The sequence below is a fragment of the Daphnia carinata genome, chromosome 9, assembly GCF_022539665.2.
Source record: "Daphnia carinata strain CSIRO-1 chromosome 9, CSIRO_AGI_Dcar_HiC_V3, whole genome shotgun sequence".
Taxonomy (NCBI): Eukaryota; Metazoa; Arthropoda; class Branchiopoda; order Diplostraca; family Daphniidae; genus Daphnia; species Daphnia carinata.
In genome coordinates, this window is record NC_081339.1 from 6,319,917 (window position 1) to 6,340,892 (window position 20,976).

Consider the following 20,976-nt stretch of genomic DNA (forward strand, 5'->3'; position numbering starts at 1 on the left):
GGTTGCATGTGCAAATACTTCCCAACCACTGGCGTAATTACCCCATAGTTTCATTCCAGCCAACCAGTTAAATAGAAATAGTGCACATTGAAATTTGTTTTACATTTTGTTAGGGTTTTCATGTGTGTCAATAACAACATGGTTTCGAAAACCCTGCAATTGTCAGTGATGAAAATGTGACTGGCCACTACCACAATTGATAAGATTTGATGGCTTTGCTCAAGCATTTTGCAACTAATAAAATGTTATACCAATCACCAGATAGGATGATACTGTAAACATTTTGTTCTCTTCCCTTTTCCCTGTTTCTATTGCCATTATCAAACTTTAATTGCTGCCTCTGCAGTACAGTTAGTTTAATGTATTCAACTTAAAGAATTAATTAACTTAATGATTAATAATAAATAATAATTAACTTTAACGATGCTGTTACTGGACAGTTTCCCGGTATAAAAGTGGTGGTCGGTCTTGGATTCTTCAACTTCCAAGTTTTTTTCACCCAGTTTTTGGATTTAAAAAAAAATAGATAGAAGATATGGTCTGCACTGAAACACAATGTTGCCTTTGGCATCCTTATTACAATACGATATGGGATTATCCTAAGCCGTTAAATTTTATATCCAATAATACTTGTATGGGGTAGGATATTCAATTGTCTTCTAAAGACCCATTTTTCTAACATTTGTTTTCCTCCATAAGCTTGACAATGCGATGTTGCCGCTATTAAAGAAAAGTTTTCAAGTGAGCGTTTTCTGGTTTTACATGAAAAGCCATTTGCAACAATGATTCTTGGCACGCTTGTTGCGCAGGTTTAGCATTTGGCGACCGCCCAACACACATGGAAAAAACATTGTCTTTTAAGTTCTATCTGGTTCTGAAAACTTGTCCGGTCAGCTTTCTCGGAAATTTCCTTTTCAATTGAGATACCGTAACGAATGATGACAGATTCAGGTTAGTGATGAACTTTCCATTCTGCAGTTTTAACCAGGTGATTAGGCATTTTTGACCCGGAAAAGATAAAAATTACCATGAGTGCCACGGCAGGTACTTCATCGGCTAGTGTTCAATAGCTCACTGAAATTACAATTAACTTCTCGGAATAATTAGAACCTCCAAATGTCCAGTTCAAATAGCAAACTAAACTTTATTATTCAGATTTATTGTTGACAAGTTCGGCAGAATTCTGTTCGCGCAATGCCTTCCTGCGGGCCCTGTACGCATGATAGCCTTTGTCCGTCCCATGAAGCCAGTCAAGGGCGAGCGTCCGACCGAAACAAGCATTGCTCATCATGTGGTGATAATCGTGATCTTCCGGTGTGGGTATCCATGGAAAATGATATCCACAATGATTTTTCAGTCCTCTCAAGTGCACGAGAGTGTACCAAACATACAAGGTGACTAAGTGGGGATTCATAAGAAAAGGGCCCTATTGAAATTCAAATTTAATTAACCCCAGTTTAAAATTCGATAAGGGATAACGAGACACATACCAAACCAGTTCCAGCTGTAATCATCAGATTTTCTGTTTTGGTTGTGTAAACAACTGATATGGCGATAGGTGCGTGCCATTCGTGATGCTTCTTATGCACTCGGGCGTACAATTTCGGATGGTGCATGATTCTAATGCGTAATTTAAAAATAATCAGGGCATTTTCATTTGAAACTAATGCATTAAGAATAGGATGACAAAGCCTGTGTTACCTATGCACGTAGTAAAGTGCTATCTCGTCGACAATAAACAAAACGGCCATTTCAATGAGAAAGCGTTCAAGTGTCGGTAACTCGTAAATTCCTGGCATAGTGTTTGTCATTTTTTTGACCAAGTAGCTGACGAGTATCACCGGATTAGCTATGGCCCATTGGTTGATCAACACAACCTTGACAGTCTGGCAAGAAAAAACCACCATGGTATTAAATATATTTTTTGCTACCAAACTCTGTATGTTAATTACAACTATACCTCAATTAATTTGTTTAAATCAATTGGCTCATTTACGCCAGGCTGGATCTTGTATTTCCTCGTCCATTTGGGCCAGCTGAAATAATCCATAACCATAAACATTCCTCCCACGCTCCAAAATGGAACTTGAATGCAAAGTATGCATCCTAAATAAAAAAAACAAACAAAAATAAACGAAATTGAGGTTGGTGTTAGTCACAATTATAATCACATTAGATAAACACTTACCCCAAACGTACAGGTAATAATCGTTGTTTCCGAAGAGATTAAGTATGCTTTTCCAGTATGAATTTAAAGTCATGGCTGACATGGTGCGAACCTGTAACAAACGTCTGCAAGGATGTTCGTACAATTGATTTAGATCCGTAAAGAATTTTCTACATTAGTCTGTCTTCTTACGCCATGAGAGTCTGTCCCTGGACCACGATGATGAAAAATAAGATGGAGGCGATGAAAAATTGGCCCAGCCATCCGCCGCACTTCCTAATCATCAGCTTCATGATGGCTGAAGAGAAATTCCAGCACACAGTTTGCGCTTCCCAATTTTCGAAACGATGTGGTCTCCTCGGTGTCTGCAGCAATTCTACTCGTTGCTACTTTTTGTAGATGCCACTATTTTCTGCAAAGTGGAACGCTCCTTAAAAACGTTGTAGGAAGACTAGGATAACACATGCAGAAGACGAGTGCAGGCACTAGTCTCATTTCCCTCATCTCTCGCCCATCGTTGGGTTACGATATTCAGTTGGAATACAATGTCCTACATAAAGAAACCTATCTATTCATTATTAAACCAGTTTTGAAAGTTACCTGGAACAGCTTTCTACGTTTCCTCCCTTGGCCAAGTAGTGGCTTTGAAATTTCAGGTTTACAGACATACTTTCCAGTAAAATTCTTTGCTTCTGTTTCATCAGATTTCCATGAATCGGTTCAAACGTGCCAGAAAATGAATTGCTTCACCACTTGAAGAAACAAAGCTTTTAAATACCAGCTCTTACGTGACGCTCATGTAGCAGACGTTGCTGTACGATCCCGCGTGAATACCTGGACACCTGCAATCAAAAGAAATCAGACGAAAGACAGTAAAAGCGGGACACTTCCTCCAATGGTTTTCTTTTGCTTTTAGGGTATGATCAGCTGTTTGAAAACGTTCCTCCAGCGGCTACTGCAGCTGATTTCCAACCCCTTCTCCCGGTGACATTGATGGGACCATGGTCAGAAAATCAAACGACAAAAACAGGTTTTTAAAAATGGACGAGAAAATATTATGAGTCAGCAAAGATACATAATTAATTTTTGAAATGTACAAGCTGTCTCGGAAAAGTAAAATAGAGTCATATACCTTGACGTTACCTCATAATCTCGGGTTAGTTGAAAAACAGGTTGGGGATAGTTAAAGATATGACGTTACGAAACTAATGGAATCTGAAATTTTGTTCCACACCAATTAGCCACACCTTTCGTAGCTTATCGGCATGACCAATACAAAATTCTTCCCTGTTCACGACCTGAAGTCAGCGTAGAAAACAACAGATCACGGCAAACGGTTGAAAACTTGAAAAGCAGAAAAGCACTCCACTGAATGGTCTTCGTCTTGTAATTTTTCATGATTCAGATTTTGGCTTTGTTCAATTTGACAACATGTTTGAATAAATACTGGCAATTTAGCTCTGTTGTTTCACTCACGACTTTGTGTTTCATTCGAAACTTTCAATCCGTTTTGCTAACAGTTTTCTCTCTACCCTTTTCCAAAATGGCTTTCTTGCGGGCCACGTAAGCGCGGAAACCCTTGTCCGTCCCGATAAGCCAATCAATAGCTAGCGTTCGACCGTAACACGCATTGCTCGCCATGTGATGATAATCGTGATGATGTGCAGATGGAAACCACGGCAATTGGTAGCCAGTGTGATTGTACAGTCCCCTCACGTGGACGAACACGTACCATATCCATAAGGTAACTAGGTGAGGATTAATCAACATAGGTCCCTTAAAACAAAAGAAAATTCGTAATCATAGCGGTAGGAAATATGTAATAAAGATGATGTTTGAACTTGCCAATGCGACTGGAATCGTATTGAGAAAATATTCCGTCTTGGTGCTGTAGGCAAAGACTATGGCGATAGGTGCTGGCCATTCGTGATGTTTCTTGTGAACTCTCGCGTACAATTTCGGATGATGCATAACTCTGCCGTTTAAGAAGAAATGCAATACAAATATATTTAGGGAAGTATTGTGGCTGCATTAATTACCTGTGCAAGTAATAGAGCGCGATTTCGTCGATAACCATTATAATGAGAAATTCAATCAAGATGCGCTGGGCAGACGGCAAATCGTACATGTCTGGCATTGTGTTGGTTAATTTCTTGACATAATAACTAATGAAGAAAAGTGGATTCGAAATGAACCACTGGTTGATCATCACCACCTTAATAGTCTGAAAAATAATTTTTTTTTTTTAACATTAAAAAAAATATAATTAACTCTAGCAACATGAAAAAGAGAACGATATACTTCTACTAGTCTGTACAGATCTAGAGGTTCGTTGGTGCCTGGCTGGACCTTGTATTTGCGAAGCCATTTCGGCCAGTTGAAGTAGTCAATGAAGATGAAGATGCCTCCGATAGTCCAAAACGGAATTTGAATGACGAGTATGCAACCTGATATGTTCGCAAAAAAGTTAAATAATTATTTCCTGCAACAAAACAGTGAATCGCGTTACGCACCCCAAACGTATAAATAGTAGTCGTTATCTCCAAATAGTTTGAGGATCCTTTTCCATAACGAATCGAAAGCCACACTAGATGCGAAACAAAACTGGCTCCAATGTCTGCATGGATAAATTAGAATAAAAATGATGCCAAATAGAATACAATTAGTTTTCCACACTTACGCAGTTAATGTTTGTTCGCAAACGATGTAAACGAGAAACAAGATGCTGGTTAGCAAAATTGGTCCCCGCCATTTAGTCAACTGTTCCATTGCAGCACAGCGAAACAGGTGTGCCGTCTTGGATGGCTAAAACTACAATATTTTGGCCTGGCACTGTGCTGTTAAAGAGAGTCCCTGACACAGCTTGCGTTGACGCACGCCGTCCAAGGTAGCCAATGAACGTTTGTTTCGGATCTGGTTTCGAAAGTGAAGTTAATGTGCGAGAGGGGAAAACTGGCTCTCCAGTCGGATATCTTCTTTTACACGCCAGCTCCTTTTGCACTTGTTGATTAATCTTTCAAAACTTGATTAATGGAAACATAGTTAATGCTTACCTGTTTTGCCAGAAAGCAGTGAATCGATTTCATACTAAACGCGGCAGAACAAGTTCAAAAATGATTTGTTACTTGTTCTTAAAGGAAAGTGTGACTCGAGCGTTTCACTAGGCCACAACGTGGTTGAGTGGAAAGTGCAATCGCTGCCAGTTAACTTACAGAAGGTATTGAGTTCAATAGTCTTTTCAAGGACATGGCCTGTTGCTTTCTGGGCGACGCGCAAAACCACAGTTCCCTGAATAACCCAAATTTCCAGGTAACGTGACCCATCGGCTATCTATGGCCGCAAGGGGCTATACTTGGCTAACCTTGGCAAAGAAAACAAACACAGCGGTGTCGAAATGATGTGGGGGACTATCAATTGCAAATACGCATGATGAGAGTACACGATAGTGCGATGAATTATGATGGACTCGAGCTTTTGAAGGCGGCAGTGGTCTAAATTGGCAAACATTAATCGAAACAATTACGTTCGTCTATTCCGTTAAACTATTTAAAAAGGGAAATAGAATTTGCGTACAGGGATTCCCAAAATCTACCCCATGCCTTTCGAAAATCCGAATAGTTTCACGCAAAGGATGGCGCTTTGGGAAAATTGGCATTGGCCTTCGTGAACAGTAATCCATTGCTAAACAGTTGCTTGTCGAAAATTCAACGAGGCATAGATAAAAAGTTACTTTAAATCCACGTCAATCCTGGAGAACAGTGGCAAAATTCAAATCGCTCGCCTCCAAATTCTTTCTGATCCACTCGTCAATTTTCAGATTTGCTTCTTGACTAAAGTACTTCTTCCAGTCGTTCGCTTCTCCTGTTTAAAAAACCATAACTTAAAGCTAAGCTAATGTTCAGATAACGAAATACCTTGGCGAATGAATAAGCAATCATTATTGGTCACGCTGGGCTTAATGGAAATGTTGGGCAGATCCCTTTGCACACGAACGTGATACACCAGTTTTTCTATTTGTTCTTGAGACACCGTTCTATTGAGGAAAGCTGCCATTTTTTCTATTTGGCCACGTAGATCCTGACAATATCGTTAAGAGAATGAGCTCATGCAGGTAACTGGAATAACAATCAGACTGAAAAATCTCATTATACCTTGATCAAGTCTTCGTAGAATAAAATTAGTAGATTAGGGTGACTACGTTTCCCCCAAGCATCAAGAGTAGGGGAGAAATATGGAGTCCATGCCACTAAAAACCATCCAGAACGAAAATTAAACATTTTAACGCAAGAAACGAAAATACCTATACCTTTGTTATCGATAAAATAGTCAACAAATTGATCCATTTCTCCGGCAAAGTAACATAATTTCACCAACTTGTGAAAGTGAAAGTAGGAAACGATGGCGTCTTTAGGATTGCGGATAACGTATACGACCTAATCAATCGACACCTTTAAAATCTTTACAATTTCGATACAGATGACGTGAGGCTTACTTTGGCAGTGTTGAGTAATCGCGGAGGCAACAAGTGAAAAGGCAAATGAGATTTTAGAATTCTGGGGGATGGTAGCTGTTCCATCTTTTCGATGGATTGACATTCACGTGCATCCCTTATCTCCGAAGGGGCCAGATCGTCCCAGTTCGTAAAATAATTGGTACTAAAACAGATAGAACATTAAAGAAATTAAAATTTTGCTTTGGAAATCATAATACATTACTCGACGGTAGGGGAACGAACACTTAGAGGCACTTGCGCAGCTTCCTTCAAATTGCAATCATTCACAAGGAGCCAAACCAATTCTGACGTCCAAGTCATACCTTTAAAGCAGAACCATGTTAAATTATTATCTATTAATTGTAAAAAATCACAATTTGATTACCAGATTTCGGGAAAGTGCGAATCCAAACATCGGTACTTCTGACTGTCATATTGTAAATCTTGTCCGCGTTGCTGACAAATTTGGGATGCAGGACGAATCCACCAGGTTCACCACGAACTAATCCTTTGTGGTAGGCTGGAAAATGTTCTTTAAAGGGGCTGTCTAGTGTTTCGGGTACAACACTGAATTTGACACCAGATTTCAGCGGAAAGACAGCCTTATCGGGGAAGAACATGATCAATACCAGAAGCAATAACTGAGAACTGCGTCCTCAATGTAGGCTAGTTTTCAACTAAGCCTCATTGCAAAATGTAATCGAGAAATTTCATCTGCGCTGGGCTTTCAAATTTCTGCGTGGTTTTGCCGATCTCTCGTATCCAGTAATTACAAATAGAAAGTAAGGCTAACTGCTTCAGTGCGTCAAAATCCAAACTATAACACCTTCCAAGGCCTCGCTTGTGGTTGGCGACTATCTAAAGATACGTTAGAATTGAAGTAATAATGCCGACATTTATCTTGAAAAGCTAAGAAGATCAAATAAGTGTCATAATCAACATGATCTAAAAGGGAAAACGTATTAACTCAGGTTAGCGTTGGGAATGTCACATACCATCACGTAACTTTCTACCTTTAACTGAAATAAACCGGAACTGTGCCTTCCAGTTTTGTTCTGAAACTGACATTCGTTTTAAGGTGACTACCTCTTTCCTATTGTAAAAAAAAATGAAAAGAAAACAAATAATTATGTCGCACGAGTTGGCAATTTTAAATTACGACATCGCTACTGTCCGGCAAGGTGGCACTTGAATAACTGGTTACCTTTATCAGGATATCGATTTTTTAAGTGCCTAATTCTGTTTTCAGGTGTGGAAAAAGGCAATGAAAAAAATGTGAAATCACCATACTATATCTCTATAGTAATACCAATAAAATGGGATAATTTGATGAAAATAAATGGTTAGCTTTCCTTTGTATGCATTTCAATGTGTCAATTTGAAGAAGTTAAAGGAAAAAAAAAAATAGGAATAAAAAAATATGCGCAACACAATCTGTTCCAAATCGTTGCGGGTTGATTGGCACTTGCAAGTTCACAGAAGATGAGAACAAAAATTTGCAGTTGAAATCATTTTGAATCGTCAAGTTCGGTGACAAATTTCAAGTCGGTTCCCTCTAAACTTTTCTCAATCCATTCGTCAATTTTACGGTTCACTTCCGGACTGAAATGATTTTTCCAGTCGCCCGTTTGACCTTTCATGAGAAAAATCACGACCGAAATTCACCAACCGTTTAACTAAAGGAAAAAGGGAAAACAATTTACCTTTGCGAACGAAGCTGTAACCCTCATTGGTGAGGCCGGCACTGACTTCTCTCGCCATGTTGACCGATTCATTTTTAGCGAATTTATCAACGACAACGTGATCGACCAATTTTGCAATTTGTTCTTCAGTCAGCGTTTTGTTGAGGAAACCGGCAATTTTTCTGATCTCAGTTGGCAAATCCTGCAAGGACAAATTGCAATTAATTATTGTGTATAAAAAGGAGCAAACAACATTCATATTCACCTTTTTCATGTCTTCATAGAAGAGATACAGCAAATTAGGATGATGACGTTTGGCCCACGCATCGAGGACAGTCGGGAAATACGGTGTCCAATTCACTAAGATGACATTTCAATTTTAAACCGTAATAAACTTCAAAAATAGAAACAAACACTGACGTTTGTTATTGATAAAGTAATCAACAAAGTCGTCCATATCTCCGGTGTAGTGGCACAATTTCACCAACTTGTGAAAGTAGAAAAAAGAAACGATGGCGTCCTTGGGATTGCGGGCAACATAAATAACCTGGATCAATCGAACATTTAATACTACGCATTTCAACGTGAATTTCATTTGAAGAATTAACCTTGGCCGTATCGAGTAAATTGGGTGGCAACAAGTGGAAGGGCAAATGTGATTTGACAACTCGAGGCGACGTCATCTGTTCAATCTTTTCGATTGTGATTAGATTTTCCATTATCTCCGGCGGAGCGAACTCACTCCAGTCAGCAAAGTAATTGGCACTAAATTTCAAAGATATTAGCTTCAAAAGAAATTGATTCTTCTACAAACTACAAACAGTATGTTTACTCTGTGTTGGGAGCTCGAACAGTTAATGGCACTCGAGCAGCTTCCTCAAAATTGCAATCGTTCACGATGAGCCAGGCCAATTCCGACGTCCATGTTGTCCCTTTTAGACACACAAAAAATCCCTTCAATTGTACATTAAAGAAAAACGTTTAAAAAAAAAAATGCCAATTACCTGATCTGGGGAACGTGCGGATCCAGACATCGTCAGGCCTAATTTTCATGTTATAAATTTTATCGGCATTCCGTGCGTAATGCGGATGAAACACAAATCCTCCTGGCTCGCCTTGAACTAATCCTTTGCTGAAAACTGGGAAATGTTCCTTGAAGGGGCTCTCCAGAGTTTCGGGAACAACATTAAACTTTACATCCAATCGCTGGAGAGTTGGTTCTTCGTCGGGAGATGCCATGACGCTGACTGAAAGAATTCACGGACCCTGGTGAGTCCGTCATCTCTTAGCAACAACGGCCTGACTTTTCCCCTGTAAGACTTTCATTTTACGTCGTCTGTAAAAGCCAGCATCCATAAGAGCATGCTTTGACGGCCATGGCTGAATCAACAAGTTTTTGGCGGCGAACGGACATTAATAAACATCTCGAATAGCCGTCGAAGGTCGCCAGAGCATCGTGTTCCCTTATTCGTTTGTTGGCGTACGGCCTTTTAAAAAAGCGTGTTGAAGTCACGTACGCCATTCATGTTCCAGGAACAATTCCAACCCTATTCAAGAAAATAGAAAATCCCAATAGTTTAGTAATCATCTTTTAATTAAAACATAAATAACGTTGCCACTGCTAATGCGGGTATGTGTCATAAAAATGATAATAATCAGGGTGATATTATGGTGGGAAAGCACCGGATTGTGAAGGAAAATGAAATTCCACACCAATTGGATGTGATTAACGTTAAAAGATATTTTACTAACCCTATCACAAATTGCTTTTCTTTCCTTTTTTTTTTTTTTTTTTTTTAAAGAGAGAAAAGAGATAAATGTCGAGTCCTTGACACGGTTGCTTTCTAAAGAGTCAGACACATGTAAGGGGAGTGTCAAAACTTTTGTTTATCAACAAACGCGTGACCAGCATCCGATGACGTAGACAATGTAGATACGAGTTTTCAAGACATGGCATCTAAACAGTGCGTCACAAGATCAACATAGAGAGAAAAACAAATCCGACCTGTTTGGAAAAAGAAATAAATGAATAGATAGGTCTAGTTTGTCTTCTCGGCAAAGCTTTCTATTCACAACCTGCTGCTTTCGTTTATTCTAATGCATTTCGGAAAAAATTGCATTTTCCTTCTCATTGCTGATGATCTATTTGTTTTCACGGTTACTGATAGCTGGCAAAGATGGCATATCTGAAAAAGAGTGTCGGACTCGCTAGTAGAGTGGAAATAAATCTCTTCTTGAACACCTCGAATAACAGTATTTCACGTTGTCGCTATTTAGTTTACTCGGTTTCACGGCAGCTCTTCCCGATAGAAATCTTGTGCCTAGTGTGCGTGAGACCTTTGAATTTACCCATAGAAACCGACCGGTGCTACGGTTCGCCGCCCCTCATTTGAAAGAATGCGCATGCGTGTACAACGGCTACACGGACACGCATTCACGAACAAACTCTAAGGTATTCCTTCAACATTCTAATAGATCAGCCATCTAAAACGCTTTAAAACAAAGGAAATAAAAATTCAATCGAATTCAAGCGATAAACAAAGGGAAGGGGGGGAGGATGAATAAATCTGCTACGTCATGTTTCGGGGGAACGATGGTGCTGACATTTCTTTCGTATGTTATGCGATGATCACCTGCCGAGATACCGCTATCCCTTCAAAATATGGCAAAAACAAATACCAAGACAGACATTCCAATAAAACTCGATATTCAATCGGATAATACGAAACCAACGCTAAAATACTATCGCAACGGTTGGCGTAGTTTGCTTAGGAAAGCGTAACTAGGAATTGATGTATGGAAACGACTGTCAAAATGGAAAGGGAAGGCCAGGAAGCGTTAAAACATAGAAACCCTAGGCAAAGTGAATCGTCAAGGTCGAAAACCAAAAAGAGGATGTCTAAGCCAAATTCGAATTCGGCACTGTTCATCTTGGAACAGAGCGTCCGCCAAGGTCTTTCTTATTCCATATTTAACTGGTGTTCAGAAGAGAGAGGGCAAGAAGAATACGTGATTATATTTTTTTACCTGTGGCCAGGGTGCGACCAGGATCCACGTCTTTCCCTCGGCAATACGAAATTGAATCTTCCAAATTTGAAACGTCACAGTCGATCGAGAAGAATCTCATGACCTTGTCTAAACGAGCAGCAGCAAACATCACGGGAGGAGTCGACAACGTATCGTTGCTTCCTTTCTTCGGGTGTGGTCGAGTTTCAGATCTTCCGGGATGGACGTGAGGTATTTAAGAGAGCAAAAACGGTGGAATCGAATCACACAACGATCCCAACAGCTCTCCCTCCAGTCCACCTACAAATAAAACTTAGCAAAATGATCAAGACGGTAAGTTTAATTCAATAGAATTATTTAATTGCAAACTAGATGGTAATGTTACCTGTTTCAACACCAGGTGTTGATTGTTTGCTTTTTGGCTGTCGCTCTGGCTGCCCCGGCTCCCGAGGAAATCCTGAGTTACGACGCTCAAGATCATAAACACTCGCAGACTGGAGATGCCGGCAATGCTGTCACGGGATCCTACAGGTAAATAAATCTTGTTAAATACTTCAAGCGAAAAATTAAAAACAGCAAATAAATGAAATCACCTTATTTTTGTCTCAAATAGCTACACCGCTGATGGTAAGACATTCACCATCAACTACGAAGCCGATGAGAAAGGCTATCGAGCAACTGGAGACCATCTGCCAGTGGCCCCTGAAGTTCCAGTAGCACCTGCAGTTGCCGCTCCCGAAGTTCCAGTTGTTGAGGCTAAATCTGTCCCCGTCATTTCAACTGTGGCTCTTCCAGTACCGACGTTTCCCTTTGGTTACTACGCCCATGCTCCCCATTTCGGTTACAGTTATGGAATGAACTACGCTTATCCAGGCTTCTCCTACTACCTTTAAATTTGTCTAAAAAAAAAAATGCTTCCTCATCTACTGTTACCCGGTTACCTGGATTTAAGCTAAATCAAAATAACGTCATCTTTTATCTCTTGAACTCTGAAATGTTTTGGCAATAAAAACAAAGTTACCACTTAAAGTCGTATCCTCTTACAAATGCATGCCTGTTGTTGTTGCCTTGTACGCGATATCACTCGGAATTCAAAGGGAATAATCGAGTCACATCTAAGGTAGGGGATGCTCATGAATAATGGATGACCCAGGTATAAAAGGCACGGTCAAAGCGTCTCCCGCCGAGAAGGGGGGAATCTCTGTGTATAATCGTTCAACAAACGAAAGACGTGCGTGTTTGCCAACACGGGCTTCTTTTTTTTTTTCCTCGTGAAGAAGAAGAAAAAAAACTGGGGGATTGACGGAACCTTTTTCTTTCTTTTTACCTATCTTCCCTTCGTGTTTGAATTCAAGCCAAACAAATAACTCTGAATGGGAGGGACTGTGCTGACTTGTCTACGTGCAATGAAGGTTAGAACCTTTTATTCTGCCGGGTCGAGCGGCTGTGCCTTTTTCTTCCGGCTCCACCTGTGATTTCCATCATTAACATCGATGATGAAGGTAAGACATGTTCACCTTACTCTAAATTTTAAAACAGAATTAACATTCAAATTAATTTTTCAAACAACAGGGATTGATTATAGCGACATGCCTCTTATTAACAGCAGCAGTGCATGCCGGTGTTATTGTCGGCCATCAAATCATTCCAAAGTGATTTTCTACTGTTTGATTTTGCTTAAACACACAACTAGTCACTTAACTCGGTTCTATTTGCATAGCTACTATTTACATAGCGGTGTTTATCCTTACCATCAGTGGGTGCCATTGCATTACGTCGCTTCCCCAGGCAGTTTCAATGCAAGAGCGTACGATCCAGTCGTTCCTTATGACGCCATCAGCAGATCGAATTATCCTTTTAATGATACAGAAGGAAGACATCGAGATGATGGCGACAGTAATTACGGAGAAGCAACAATACCTAATTACCGCATGTTTCATTTCGTGTTGAAGCTGGTGAGGTCGATGCGCAAACATTTTCTTCCACTTTACGCCACTAATCCAGAAGACGTCAGCAACATTTACGTCCAGTACGAACATGAGAAACGGCGGTAAATAAAGGGGGCAGGCGAACTCGTCAGGAAACAGATGAACACCTTCGCCTAAGGGGAAATGTAAGACATAAATAAAAATGTGTGCTGCTGGTAGCACACACTGTCGTTATTATTTATTAAATTGTAAAGATTCTTCTTAGTTGATATCTTGACATGCGATCAAGGGCGTTTACCTTTGTGCATACTAATGAGGCTGTCGTGAAATAAAAACTGATGAGCCCCAACGATGACGGATGATTCTCTTTCGATTATGCATGACCCACATTATGAGTTCCGCTTTGTTACAACGTGCGCTTTAAATGATGTTCCCATAGCTAATAGGCAATAAAAACATCATTGGCGAGGCACCTGCGAGTTTGACCTGTTATCCGAAGTTTAGTTTTCATTTGAGATGATTGAAAAAATGGAAATACTCACTGGCGTTTTTAAATGAAAATCTGGAAATTGCTGTGGCATCTGCAAGGCGCGTCGTTAATTGCGCACTTTTCGAGGACGATTCTCTGCAAATTTTTAATGAAAAACTGTCAACGTAGTAAAGGACAAGCACAGGTGAAATGATAAGTAATCAAGAAAAGACGCAAGGTAATAAAAAAAAACCTTTATCAGTTTTTTTTTTTCTGGAAGTCGATAAGGTCAGCCGTACTTTTATGTTCACACGGCTATACATAACGAAACCGATTGGCACGCTTTACAGTGAAGCAATTAGAGATGACAAGACAAGTGCCTTAGAAATTGACGCGGTTCAACTAGCCAAAGCGTAACTACTAATTTAGGTTAGTACATCTAATTGTTTTAACATTTAAAAACATCAGTGTAACTTTCGTACCTCTTCTTTTTTTTTTCTCCTTAAAAAATTCAGTGCAAATGCAGTAGCACCCCCGTCAATCTGAGCCATTTCCGCCCCGATGAATCATAGATAACGTTCTCGTCTGTGTCTTCTTTTATTGTTCTCGACCCATTCAACCGCCTGCAATTTGACAGTTTGACTCGTTACGCCTTTCGGTGAACAGATGGGATGAATGCCACTGAAGAAGAGGGAGAAGGTTTCACCGTTTGTCCTGTGTGTTGCTACAAGTTTGACGATGAAGACAAAAAGCCGAAACAATTGGCTTGCAATCACGTCATCTGTATGCGATGTCTTAAAGTAATGAAAACTTTAAATTTTCAAAAATGTTCAAAATAACATACCAATTTTTCTGTTCACAACAGAAAATCTATGTGGCTGGATTAGTAGTGTGTCCCTATTGTCGCTACGAGCACCGTTGCGGCCAAGGAGTTGAGACATTGCCAACCAGTCAGCAAGTCTTGTACATTATTCGGTTGATCGAGCAATCGCGATGTCCACAATTGGCTATCCTCTCCAAAAAGTTGTTCCTATCTTATTATTTCATTTAAAAATATTGCATTTTTTGAAACAGCATTTACTCTCAGTTTGGAGGTAGAATCATTGGTTAAGGAGTTAATGGATAATTACTCACCAAACGATGATGCATTTTTCGGAGAGTTGCGCAAGATCATCCAATTTATCGTCAAGGATTCAACTAGATTTTTTGACCCCGTTTGGAAATTGCAAGACAATTTGAAAGATAACAAAATGGCTGTTACGAAAATTCTTCAAACTATTGCAGCTTGCGTGAACGAGATGACGCACCAACACTTGGATTACCTTATCTCTGATGTGCAGGTATGTTACAATTGTGTCCTCATTTCCTAGATTTCCACTTTATCTATTGCACGTCCAGGTTCGTTGGCTCACATCCGGCAACACACGGCGACTAAATTTATTATACTTTCTCCATAAATTGTCCTACGAGGGAAACAACGAGCAACTAACAGCCAAAGTACTTACTCATTTTCCATTAGGGAAATCCAGAGTTGTTTAAATCCCTTCCATGAAAAATAGGTAATGGATGTGGTAGCTGGCTTTGCGTTTAGCGACAACACACCCGATGAATTAGTCAATGCCTGCATAGAGACACAGAAAAAGATTTTGAGCGATGGATTGACATACGATTTGTTTGAGCATTGGGTATTCACCTGCGTTGAGACTGTCCAAACGCAGCCAGAGAAACGACAGGCGTTGGCAGCCATGAAACTGCTGCGCCATCTTTGCTACTTGTTCGCTGTAAAAAAAGCTGCGTTAAATAATCACAACCACAACACCAACGAGTTCAAGGATCTCGTTTTAGTACACTGCAAGAACATTTACAGACGTATCGATCAAGAATGGCAAGTATTCGACCATGCCATAGCTGGATTCGTCACTTACGTGAGGGAATGTCGATCCGCAGGCAAAGATGATATCCACATTGCAGCTGTCGGAGAAAGACTGGCCTTTCTTTTCGCATTCCTCAAGTACGGCAAAATGTGCATGGATGAATTTGTAGCCTCTTCCGTTTGGATTTGCTTGACGGACGGAACTATTTCCGATTTATATCCGACCCTTTGTTTCCAATGGTTCACCAACATCGTTGAAAATTCCATGGCGCATCCAAAAGCCATCCAGCGCATTTTCCATCAGCACATTTTGAAATTGGATCCTCGTCAAACGACAAATCAAACGGCTGATTTCATGGATTGTTTTGAGCGTTTCTTCCGGGCTGTCCAGTGCGCAGAAGGAGACACCTTTACGCAAGGTGTAATAGATCCTCGTCCTGGACTAGAGTTCCTTTTGAAAATTGTTGAATACGCCCAAGTAACCATTGCGCACAGGTAATTCCTGATTTTTAATAAGAAATCAATTTAATTCATTGTTATTTTGTTAACTTTTAACAGAGCGTTCAACTTAGTGAAAGAGACAATCATCTACCTGGATCCACGATTGCTATTGCACCTTGCCGGCGTTAACAGTAACGCCCTTCGCGACTTCCTGGATCGATTTACAGGTGAATATTTGAACAGTAGGAACGTCTTCTGCAGTGGGGTGGAGAATTAAATCTGATGTATGACCTGATCGAGTTTCTAGAAATGCGAGCTATTTCAAGAAGCTTTGAGAATATGGACGAAGACGATGAACCCCATACCGGAATTTCTCCTGTTGTGCAGGTGCCCCAAAGGTTTGATAACGCCAATTGCAATTTTCTTCTCACGGTCAAGATGAGAGGCCGCTTGCTGGGAACGGTTCACATCAAACCTTCGCCACATTTTCCTTGCGCCGAATTCGTCCAGTCTTTGACAACGTTCTGCTACGCTATTCCAAGAAAATTTGGACAGCGCATTGCTAAGGTATTGCTAGATCTTATAAACAAAACACAATTTAAAAATAATAATATATAAAATGGCGCAAATACTTACAGTCTAAGAAAGACACGTGCATCAGGTTGGAAATGAAGAACGCCATGTTCCAGCCTGTTGTGCCGGACATGCTCAGTTATCGCAATTGGTTGGATCCTGCGAATTACGCCCAAAGGGCTTGTCAGGTGGGCATTACCAGCATCAAGGCTGGTTCTGGTAGAAACGAAGGCCGCGTCAAAGGATGGCAATTTGTCTTCTTCCTTCATGATGTGGTGCCCAGTAGCTGCAAATCAAAGAAGTCACTACTGTTTGGCAATGTCATTCAAGGCATCGATGTAGTCAAGTCACTCAGCTGTTCGAACCTCTCAACTTCCCATTTCAGTGAAGGACTCCGCTTTACCCTAAAATCTGTGAATTAAAATCTTTTTTTATACTCAAACATACGTAAGTTATCCTCGGAAGCTTGAAGTCATATAGCGGGATAAAATTATAAATCAAAACTCTTATCAAAACTCCACGAGCATTTTCTTGTTTTTTTTTTGTGAACATATACCCAAGATTTCATTCATTTCTTCTATTTGTCTACCTTTTACCATTTGGAATAAACAAAATTTAATCGGTTACTTGGTTTTTCTTTAACAATTACTGGCAAAATTATTATTACTATTGATTAACATTAGAAAGAACGCAAAATTTACATACATACTTCTATAATAATGTTACCAGCGGAAACCTCTATGGTTCTAGCTCTAGCAATGTACCTCAATACAAAACGATTTGAAAAACGCGTCCTTTGCTGCATTGTCGATTGAAGATCAATTCCAATTTCCTCAGTAAATGGTTAACCGCTAAACCAAAAATAAATAAAACTGATTATTCCAATAAAAGTATAAATAGGCTAACAAAATCGTTACGGTAAACACAATCTTGCGACCTCGTCATAGCCAGTTACCCTATTCGGTGAGTTTAAATTTAGTATTATTCCTGTTTTACCTGTTGAGCGAAGTTTAATTTTCATTTGAGATGATTGAAAAATGGAAATACTCACTGAAGTCTTTCAATGAAAATCTCGAAATTGCTGTGGCTTCTGATAGGCGCGTCGTTAATTAGATTAATCACTTTTCGGGGACGATTCTCTGCAAAATTTTTCTACAGAACTGCCAACGAAGAAAAGAACAGGCACCGCTGAATTGATGAGTAATCACCGAAATGACGCCTGGTAAAAATTGATGTTATCAGTGTTTTTTTTTGTTTTTTTTTTTCTGGAAATCGATAATGTCAGCCATTAGTTCACACGACTGGATATATCGCAAACAAGTTGCCCACTTCACAGTGAAGCAATCAGAGATGACAAGACAGGTGCCTTAGAAATTGACGCGGTTTAAATAGCCAAAGCGTAACAAAGCTAACTTAGGTAAGTAGATCTCATTGTAATAACATCCAATATCATTTGTGTAATTTTCGTAACTGTTTTTTTTTTTCTCCTTGAAAAAATTGAAAAACATTGGATGAAAACTTGACTGAAAACCCCGTGAATTTGAGTAATGTCCGCCCCGCATAGATAACAATTGTCATTGTCTTCTTCTATTGTTATCGACCCACTCAATGGCCTACGATTTCACACATTGAATTGTTACACCAATCGGTGAACAGATAGGATGAATGCCACTGAAGAAGCTGAGTGCGAAAGTTTCACCACCTGTATCATTTGTACCGAAACGTTTGACGATGAAGAAAAACCACCAAAACAATTGCCTTGCTATCACATTATCTGTTTGCGATGTCTTCAGGTACTGAAAGCAAACATTTGCAGAAAACGTTTAAAACAATTTACCTATTTTTCTCGTAATAACAGGAAATCTATAGGGCTGGATTAGTCAAATGTCCCTTATGTCGCCAAAATCACCGTTGCCACCAAGGAGTTGAGAGATTGCCAACCAGTCAGCTGACCTTGTACATCATTCGGTCGGATAGGAAATCGCGATATCCACAATCGACTATCCCCTCCAGAAAGTTGTTCCTACACTATTAATTAATCTAAAATATTACATTTTGTAACAGCATTTTCTTTCAGTTTGGTGGTAGAATCATTGGTTAAGGGGTTAATGGATAATTACTCACCGAACGATGATGCATTTTTCGGAGAGTTGCGCAACATTACCCAATTGGTCGTCAGGGATCCAACTAGATCTTTGGATCGCGTTTGGAAATTGCAAGATAAATTTAAAGATAATAGAACGGATGTCTCGACATTTCTTCAAACTATTGCAGCTTGTGCGCGTCAGATGGCTCAGCAACACTTGGATTACCTTATCTCTGATGTGCAGGTACGTTGCAATTGCGTTCTCAATTCCTAGATTTCCACTTTTTTCTTTCATCTATTGTAACGTCCAGGCTCGTTGGCTATCCGATAACACACAGCGACTAAATTTATTAGACTTTCTTCACAAATTGTACTACGAGGGACGTAACGAGCAATTAACAGCTAAAGTACTTACTCATTTTCATTAAGCAAATCCAATGTTATTAAATCCCCATCCATGACAAATAGGTAATGGATGTTGTAGCTGGCTTTGTGTTTTGCGCCGACACATCGGATGAATTCATCGATCCCTGCATCGACAAAATGATTTTGAACGACGAATTAACATCCTTTTTGTTTCATCATTGGCTAATCACCTGCGCTCAGACTATCCAATTGCAGCCAGGGCAACGACTGGCGTTGGCAGCCATGAAACTGCTGCGTCATCTCTGCTACTTGTTTGCTGTAACACAAGCCGCATCAAATAATCACCACCACAATACCGACGAGTTCAAGGAACTCGTTTTGGTACACTACAAGAATATTTATAGATATGTCGATCAAAACTGGCAAGTATTCGGCCATGTCATAGCTGGATTCGTCACTTACGTGCAAGAATGTCGATCCCCAGGCAATGACAATATCCACATTGCAGCTGTTGAAGAAAGAGTGGCCTTTCTCTTCGTATTCCTTAAGTATGGCGAAATGTGCATGGATGAATTTGCAGCCTCTTCCGTCTGGGTTTGCTTGACGGACGTGGCTATTTCCAATTCAAATTCGGCACTTTGTTTTCAATGGTTTGCCGACATTGTTGGAAATTCCTTGGTGCATCCAAAAGCCATCCAGCGCATTTTCCATCAGCACATTTTGAAATTGGATCCTCGTCAGATGACAAATCAAACGGCTGTTTTCATGTACTGTTTCGAACGTTTCTTCCGGGCTGTCCAGTGCGCAGAAGGAGACACCTTTACGGAAGGTGTAATAGATCCTCGTCCTGGACTAGAGTTCCTTTTGAAAATTGTTCTATACGCCCAAGTAACCGTTGCGCACAGGTAATTCCTGATATTGAATAATAAATCAGTTTAGTTCATTTTTATTTTGTAAATTGTAAACAGAGCGTTTAACTTAGCGAAGGAGACAATCATCTACCTGGGTCCACGATTGCTATCGCACCGTGTCGACGTTAACAATGACGCCCTTAGTGGCTTCCTAGATCGATTTAAAGACGAATATTTGAACAATAGAGAACGTCTTTTGCAGTGCGGTGGAGAATTAAATTTGATGAATGGCCTGGTCGAATTCCTAGAACGACAAGCTATTTCAAGAATTTCAGATGTTATGCAGGTGCCCCAAAGGTTTGATAACGCCAATACCATTTTTCTTCTGATGATCAAGAAGAACGGCCGCAATCTGGGAACGATTTACATCAACTTTTCGCCGCGTTTTCCTTGCGCCGAATTTGTCCAGGCTTTGGGAACGTTCTGCTATGCTATTCCAAGAAAATTTGGACAGCGCATTGTTAACGTATTGCTACATCTCATTAACAAAACACTATTTTAAAAAATAAAATGGCGCTAATATTTACAGTCGAAGAAAGACACGTGCATCAGGTTGGAAATGAAGAACGCCATGTTCCAGCCTGTTGTGCACGACATGATCAGTTATCGCAATTGGTTGGATCCTGCGAATTACGCCCAAAGGGCTTGTCAGGTGGGCATTACCAGCATCAAGGCTGGTTCTGGTAGAAACGAAGGCCGCGTCAAAGGATGGCAATTTGTCTTCTTCCTTCATGATATACCGCCGAGTGCCTGCAAATCGAAGAAGTCACTGCTGTTTGGCAATGTCATTCAAGGCATCGATGTAGTCAAGTCACTCAGCTGTTCAAACCTCACAACTTCCCACTTTAGCGATGGACTCCGCTTTATCCTAAAATCTGTTAATTGAAATCATTTATTATTCTCAAAATTTGTGAATTATCTTCGGAAGTTTGTAGTTAAATTGCTGAAGAAAATTATAAATAATTAAAACTTTATGATGAAT

The 20,976-nt window shown here is 40.0% G+C and overlaps 8 protein-coding genes and 1 long non-coding RNA gene across 10 annotated transcripts in view; 4 read left to right on the top strand and 5 right to left on the bottom strand.

The window, feature by feature from the left end:
- LOC130698069 (sulfotransferase 1E1-like) overlaps positions 1-9,616 on the bottom strand; it is a 46,896-nt gene extending 37,280 nt beyond the window's left edge. The window contains exons 1-7 of one of the 2 annotated variants that reach the window (XM_057520868.2): positions 9,346-9,616; positions 9,174-9,273; positions 8,950-9,106; positions 8,762-8,888; positions 8,607-8,701; positions 8,363-8,543; positions 7,939-8,292 (exon numbers count right to left, since the gene is read on the bottom strand). In XM_057520868.2, the coding sequence (XP_057376851.1) occupies positions 8,168-8,292; positions 8,363-8,543; positions 8,607-8,701; positions 8,762-8,888; positions 8,950-9,106; positions 9,174-9,273; positions 9,346-9,580 (1,020 nt within the window). In that variant the 5' untranslated portion in view covers positions 9,581-9,616 and the 3' untranslated portion in view covers positions 7,939-8,167. Of the gene's footprint in view, positions 1-7,938; positions 8,293-8,362; positions 8,544-8,606; positions 8,702-8,761; positions 8,889-8,949; positions 9,107-9,173; positions 9,274-9,345 lie in introns of those variants that run through there. The other variant, XM_059496857.1, reaches the window with a different exon arrangement.
- On the bottom strand, positions 1,142-2,515 carry LOC130698078 (fatty acid hydroxylase domain-containing protein 2-like). The gene is made up of 6 exons (XM_057520878.2): positions 2,360-2,515; positions 2,189-2,292; positions 1,961-2,106; positions 1,702-1,886; positions 1,491-1,620; positions 1,142-1,426 (listed from the first exon to the last, which is right to left on the bottom strand). Exons 1-6 carry the CDS (start codon positions 2,458-2,460, stop codon positions 1,148-1,150), a joined length of 945 nt encoding a protein of 314 aa, XP_057376861.1. The 5' UTR covers positions 2,461-2,515; the 3' UTR covers positions 1,142-1,147.
- Positions 3,537-4,998, bottom strand: LOC130698080 (fatty acid hydroxylase domain-containing protein 2-like). Its single transcript, XM_057520881.2, has 6 exons — positions 4,848-4,998; positions 4,681-4,784; positions 4,469-4,614; positions 4,207-4,391; positions 4,013-4,142; positions 3,537-3,943 (listed from the first exon to the last, which is right to left on the bottom strand). The coding sequence occupies exons 1-6, from the start codon at positions 4,934-4,936 to the stop codon at positions 3,668-3,670; spliced, it is 930 nt and encodes a 309-aa protein (XP_057376864.1). The 5' UTR covers positions 4,937-4,998; the 3' UTR covers positions 3,537-3,667.
- On the bottom strand, positions 5,830-7,356 carry LOC130698074 (sulfotransferase 1C4-like). The gene is made up of 7 exons (XM_057520873.2): positions 7,045-7,356; positions 6,883-6,982; positions 6,660-6,822; positions 6,474-6,600; positions 6,319-6,413; positions 6,082-6,244; positions 5,830-6,028 (listed from the first exon to the last, which is right to left on the bottom strand). Exons 1-7 carry the CDS (start codon positions 7,277-7,279, stop codon positions 5,910-5,912), a joined length of 1,002 nt encoding a protein of 333 aa, XP_057376856.1. The 5' UTR covers positions 7,280-7,356; the 3' UTR covers positions 5,830-5,909.
- Positions 9,617-11,531: 1,915 nt separating the features above from the next.
- On the top strand, positions 11,532-12,298 carry LOC130698107 (larval cuticle protein 65Ag1-like). Its single transcript, XM_057520916.2, has 3 exons — positions 11,532-11,680; positions 11,748-11,878; positions 11,961-12,298. The coding sequence occupies exons 1-3, from the start codon at positions 11,669-11,671 to the stop codon at positions 12,238-12,240; spliced, it is 423 nt and encodes a 140-aa protein (XP_057376899.1). The 5' UTR covers positions 11,532-11,668; the 3' UTR covers positions 12,241-12,298.
- Positions 12,299-12,777: 479 nt separating this feature from the next.
- LOC130698108 (uncharacterized) lies at positions 12,778-13,624 on the top strand. Its single transcript, XM_057520917.1, has 3 exons — positions 12,778-12,849; positions 12,920-12,999; positions 13,068-13,624. Exons 1-3 carry the CDS (start codon positions 12,841-12,843, stop codon positions 13,399-13,401), a joined length of 423 nt encoding a protein of 140 aa, XP_057376900.1. The 5' UTR covers positions 12,778-12,840; the 3' UTR covers positions 13,402-13,624.
- On the bottom strand, positions 13,357-13,892 carry LOC130698145 (uncharacterized). The gene is made up of 3 exons (XR_009003211.2): positions 13,818-13,892; positions 13,574-13,761; positions 13,357-13,484 (listed from the first exon to the last, which is right to left on the bottom strand). It is a non-coding gene; the product is annotated as an uncharacterized LOC130698145 (long non-coding RNA).
- Positions 13,893-14,466: 574 nt separating this feature from the next.
- Positions 14,467-17,165, top strand: LOC130698039 (probable ubiquitin carboxyl-terminal hydrolase FAF-X; the record flags this gene model as incomplete). Its single annotated transcript, XM_057520818.2, has 8 exons — positions 14,467-14,544; positions 14,610-14,767; positions 14,832-15,084; positions 15,143-15,241; positions 15,304-16,112; positions 16,176-16,285; positions 16,366-16,625; positions 16,697-17,165. Coding segments are annotated over 8 exons (2,124 nt in total), but the record flags the coding sequence as incomplete, so codon positions are not given.
- A 944-nt stretch (positions 17,166-18,109) lies between these two features.
- Positions 18,110-20,898, top strand: LOC130698178 (probable ubiquitin carboxyl-terminal hydrolase FAF-X). Its single transcript, XM_057520956.2, has 7 exons — positions 18,110-18,424; positions 18,490-18,647; positions 18,709-18,961; positions 19,029-19,124; positions 19,186-19,988; positions 20,052-20,460; positions 20,524-20,898. Exons 1-7 carry the CDS (start codon positions 18,293-18,295, stop codon positions 20,878-20,880), a joined length of 2,208 nt encoding a protein of 735 aa, XP_057376939.1. The 5' UTR covers positions 18,110-18,292; the 3' UTR covers positions 20,881-20,898.
- The last annotated feature ends 78 nt before the right edge of the window (positions 20,899-20,976 follow it).

Excerpts from the sequence above, each read along its gene's own strand:
- LOC130698078 (XM_057520878.2), bottom strand. The coding sequence starts at position 2,460 with ATGAAGCTGATGATTAGGAAGTGCGGCGGATGGCTGGGCCAATTTTTC. Across the intron at positions 2,107-2,188 it reads TTATTACCTGTACGTTTGGG|GATGCATACTTTGCATTCAA; the intron begins GTAAGTGTTTAT and ends TTTTTTATTTAG. Across the intron at positions 1,887-1,960 it reads ATTTAAACAAATTAATTGAG|ACTGTCAAGGTTGTGTTGAT; the intron begins GTATAGTTGTAA and ends TTTTCTTGCCAG.
- LOC130698080 (XM_057520881.2), bottom strand. The coding sequence starts at position 4,936 with ATGGAACAGTTGACTAAATGGCGGGGACCAATTTTGCTAACCAGCATC. Across the intron at positions 4,785-4,847 it reads TGCGAACAAACATTAACTGC|ACATTGGAGCCAGTTTTGTT; the intron begins GTAAGTGTGGAA and ends TTATCCATGCAG. Across the intron at positions 4,392-4,468 it reads ATCTGTACAGACTAGTAGAA|ACTATTAAGGTGGTGATGAT; the intron begins GTATATCGTTCT and ends ATTATTTTTCAG.
- LOC130698074 (XM_057520873.2), bottom strand. The coding sequence starts at position 7,279 with ATGTTCTTCCCCGATAAGGCTGTCTTTCCGCTGAAATCTGGTGTCAAA. Across the intron at positions 6,823-6,882 it reads GTTCGTTCCCCTACCGTCGA|TACCAATTATTTTACGAACT; the intron begins GTAATGTATTAT and ends TATCTGTTTTAG. Across the intron at positions 6,601-6,659 it reads GATTACTCAACACTGCCAAA|GTCGTATACGTTATCCGCAA; the intron begins GTAAGCCTCACG and ends TCGATTGATTAG.
- LOC130698107 (XM_057520916.2), top strand. Across the intron at positions 11,879-11,960 it reads GCTGTCACGGGATCCTACAG|CTACACCGCTGATGGTAAGA; the intron begins GTAAATAAATCT and ends TGTCTCAAATAG.
- LOC130698108 (XM_057520917.1), top strand. Across the intron at positions 13,000-13,067 it reads GGCCATCAAATCATTCCAAA|CTACTATTTACATAGCGGTG; the intron begins GTGATTTTCTAC and ends CTATTTGCATAG.
- LOC130698178 (XM_057520956.2), top strand. The coding sequence starts at position 18,293 with ATGAATGCCACTGAAGAAGCTGAGTGCGAAAGTTTCACCACCTGTATC. Across the intron at positions 18,962-19,028 it reads ACCTTATCTCTGATGTGCAG|GCTCGTTGGCTATCCGATAA; the intron begins GTACGTTGCAAT and ends TGTAACGTCCAG. Across the intron at positions 20,461-20,523 it reads TTGGACAGCGCATTGTTAAC|TCGAAGAAAGACACGTGCAT; the intron begins GTATTGCTACAT and ends TAATATTTACAG.